This window comes from Haliaeetus leucocephalus, unplaced genomic scaffold (genome assembly GCF_000737465.1).
Source record: "Haliaeetus leucocephalus isolate CR32 unplaced genomic scaffold, Haliaeetus_leucocephalus-4.0 Scaffold802, whole genome shotgun sequence".
Classification (NCBI taxonomy): domain Eukaryota; kingdom Metazoa; phylum Chordata; class Aves; order Accipitriformes; family Accipitridae; genus Haliaeetus; species Haliaeetus leucocephalus.
In genome coordinates, this window is record NW_010973238.1 from 4,331,935 (window position 1) to 4,335,989 (window position 4,055).

The 4,055-nt window shown below is 39.7% G+C and overlaps 1 protein-coding gene across 1 annotated transcript in view; it reads right to left on the reverse strand.

Moving 5' to 3' along the window:
- Positions 1-252: 252 nt before the first annotated feature.
- The window catches only part of RAN (RAN, member RAS oncogene family), a 3,985-nt gene continuing 182 nt past the window's right edge, over positions 253-4,055 (reverse strand). The window contains exons 2-6 of the mRNA XM_010581734.1: positions 3,027-3,111; positions 2,811-2,936; positions 1,571-1,758; positions 816-986; positions 253-707 (exon numbers count right to left, since the gene is read on the reverse strand). Coding sequence (XP_010580036.1) covers positions 663-707; positions 816-986; positions 1,571-1,758; positions 2,811-2,936; positions 3,027-3,111 — 615 coding nt within the window. The 3' untranslated portion in view covers positions 253-662. The remainder of the gene's footprint in view (positions 708-815; positions 987-1,570; positions 1,759-2,810; positions 2,937-3,026; positions 3,112-4,055) is intronic.

Here is a 4,055-nt window from a genome sequence, read left to right on the forward strand (position 1 = left end):
GTGTTCAATGCTTTAGTTTTACCTGGCAGTTAGTTCAGCTTTCCTCAGGTGCTTTACTTATATGCTTCAGGAAATCAAGGGAGGGTTAACTGTTAGCTCTGATTTAGCAAGAGGAGCATAACATGAGAAGCAGGAAGGAAAACGAGAACAGAGAATAAGAAATGCAGTAGACAACCAAGTATTAGCCTCAATTGAAGAGCAGAAGACACTTTGAAGAGTTTTCCTAACAATGCATGAAAGTTCACTTGCTTAGAGATACTTGAAATACAACTTTATTATCTAAACAAAAAAGAATGGGAATGACAGAAACAAGATTTACCACTTAACACTCTTAACTCTGATGTGACTGCAGCAGTCTTATATTTGAAACTCAAAAGGGGAAGTAATTGCAGTCCAAAAAACAGCTAAATATGCAGGTCCAAAATATGAAGTTTTTTGTTTTGGTTTTTTTTTCCATTTTGTTTTGTTTGTTTTTTGTTTTTTGTTTTTTTTTTTAACTGCCACATTCACTCCGAAGCCCATTCATCTCTTTCAGCATCCCAAAGATTAAGCACATGTTCTGCTCAGCTAGATAATAAAGTGGCAAACACGCTGCACCACTGACATCACAGGACAGTTGCCTATAAAACTAGACTTCTGACGCTGGGCTCCAGCTTCATCCCTCACAGGTCATCATCTTCATCTGGCAGTGCAGTGGTTTGAGCAATCTGGAACAAAGAAGCTACACTTAAGAACTGTTCTTCGCTTATTTGCCCCACGAGTCCAAACACTATTTATTAGGCAAACACTTGGCCTTCGTGCCCTTTCTCACTTACCTGTAAGTCTTGCTCATACTGTGCTGCCAGTGCTGGGTCCATAACAACTTCAGGTGGTGCAAGAGCAGGCATGGCAACAAACTCCAAGTTAGGATCTCCAATTAGCTTTCTAGCAAGCCAGAGGAAAGGCTTCTCAAAGTTGTAGTTACTCTTAGCTGAAATGTCATAATACTGCAAAAAAAAGTACATATTATACATTATTTAAAAAAAAAAGACAGACATCTCCAACTGATATTTAGGGCATATCAACATTAACATGTACATAATCAACTCTACTTTTACCTTAGTATTCTTTTTGACCGCATGACTTCTGTTTATGCTCTCAGAAACAGTTATAAGTGTCTAGAAGCATACAGTTTCAGGCAAATAGGCAGAAATTGATAACTGAAAAGCAAGGGATCCAATCTGATCTCAGATGGAACTTCCAGGAGGCAACAGTGCATCTATCTTTTTCCTATGACTTGACCTACTTTAGTCTCACTTCTGTGTCATCTGATGAAATTCTGAGCAGTGGAAGCCAAATGCACACAAGCTCTTTAAGAACTTATCATAGCTTCTGCTAAAGACCAGTGATGATCATCTTTAACATCATCACTTCCCCTTTCCCTGAAGTTAGGTTCAAACGGCCAATAGGATGTAAAGTTGAAGTATTACAGCCTGTAGCGACAAAGGCAGAACACTCAATTACTGTGTAGAACCCAACTGCAATCAACAGACACAACAAATTTGATTCCTACAAACCCATGCGAACATACCTGGAGATTCTTCTTCCTGTGGAAGACAATGGATTTTGCCTTGACTTTTCTGTCCTTAATATCCACTTTGTTGCCACACAACACTATAGGGATGTTTTCACATACTCGTACCAGATCTCTGTGCCAGTTAGGTACATTCTTGTAAGTAACTCTTGATGTTACATCAAACATTATGATGGCACACTGAGCTGCAAGAAAAGAACAGTCAAGAGTTACATCAGGAGAGTAAGCACTTGCTTGTAAGATGGGAGACAGAAGAGGTACCCATAGAAGTCACACGTTAGGGTTAAGTGTCTGCATTAACTTTTCCCTCTCAGCTTCACAGTTCCGAGAGGCCATTTTCTGTTAACAAGTTCAACGCACAAGCCCACAGAACTCAGCCCACGACCATGTCACATCTTTAGTGCCCAATCTTAAACACCAGCTAGTTTAACAGTGCAACTGTCCCACTGAGTAACATGCTGTTGCATGGTATGAGAATATGCAAGGATTAAAAAAGTCCACTTTGATTGACACAAATATTTGACAGAAATCAGTTAACACCTATTTAGCTAATCTCAGACACTGAAGCTTTCAGGTAGGTTGAGAGCTTGTAGTCCACATCTCAGGATGCTCTTGTCCAGAACAGCTTTTCAAAGAACACGGGGGCTTGACTCGATCCTGATACTTCTACAGGAAAAGCAACAATGCTGAACTCCAATAATCCCTTGCAAAATTTTAAAGATATGCAAGTGACTGAAGTACACACAGAACAGAGCTTCACCAAGCAGAACTAAGGGACACTATCAGTAGTTCTTTAGAAAGACAACTAAACTCTGGCATGGAGATGTACCACATCATCGTATCTAAAAATCTCACAGTTTGTGTGTTCCAAGTTCTTGCCTCAGCACAGTACATTAACACAGATATAAGCTTGTACTAACTGAAGCACATACTTTCACCTCTTGAGCACTGAATTCCATCAGCAAGATCTTGTCATTTAAGGTGCACCATTACTTTTTGTTAATATCAAAGGCTGCAATAGCATACTGAAACACAATCTTAGAATATTCCTACATCAGCACAAGCTGCCTAGCAAAGGAAATTATCGCTACATGAAGCTACATGAGGAGTCTGAAGACCCAGAAATCAGCTCATCACTGCAAGCCACACTGACAGTCTTCAGAGTGGCCAACATGAATAGAATTAAGGATTGAGCTGTAAAAGGTACAGAATATTCCCACATATACACACATCTTACCTTGGATGTAATAGCCATCTCGCAGGCCACCAAATTTCTCTTGGCCAGCTGTGTCCCATACATTAAATTTAATAGGGCCTCTGTTAGTATGGAACACCAGAGGATGAACTTCAACACCCAGCGTTGCTATAGTGATGAAAAAAAGCAGTGCAGTTAGCAAGTCATGAATTGCACTTCTAATTGTAACATGTATCTCAAACATTTCTTCAGACATACCTACATACTTCTTTTCAAATTCACCAGTCAAATGACGTTTTACAAATGTTGTTTTGCCAGTACCACCATCACCAACCAGGACAAGCTGTTGATAAAGGCAAAAAAGTCAGAGCAATACACTTCTAGAGAGATTTATTTGTCATTTTAGTGTAAATACGAATTACTACTACAAAGACATTAGTCCTACAAGATGCTGTAAACAAAAGACTGAATTCCCAATGACTCACTGTACTGGGACCTAATTTGTTAAGCCTATCATGCTCTAACTCTAGCCACACTTATCCAGTTCCTGTAGCTGAAAGCTACAATGCATTGTGAATATGGTTCTGCTAAACTACAAGTGACTGAATTAAGAATATCTGGGGTTTTCAACCTGAATGTGACCACACTTAGAAAGCAACTCATTTAAGCACCCAAACCGGAGAAACACACCGTAATCTTACAACTGAAAAAAATCCCAAAAACACAACCAAAAAAACCCCCCAAAACCCCACCAAACAACTGCACTACTAACAATTGGAACATTCTAGCCAAGCATTGTAAGAAACTCAAGTAACAACCTGCCATGAAGCAGTCTTAAGGTTTCCTGGCTGTTAAGATAAGAAAAAAGAAAAAAAAAAAAAGCCAGCCACCCACAAAACATCACAAAATGCTGTTCCAAAACATTTTAAGTTTTCTTCCCTAAACAATTAATACGCAATAGAAAACAGACTATTCCAATTCACTCTAAGCACTTTTTGCTGTGAGCTTCACTTCCGAAATTTCAAAATCGTTCTGTAGGCAAAGTATCACTAAAATTTATTACACCAAACTACAAATAGCACCAGACTGACACGGTGCAATGGAGTCCTTTTGTACCAGTGATATGCAGCACAACGACAGACTAACGGCACCGTTAAGGGAAGACCAGCACTTGAAAACCAAACCTACCATCCACGTTGGCACTCGAGAGTCGCTCGTGCTACTTTCCTACTGAAGGGGGGGGGGGGGGGGGGGAAAAAAAAAAAAAAAAAAACAACCCTCACCCCC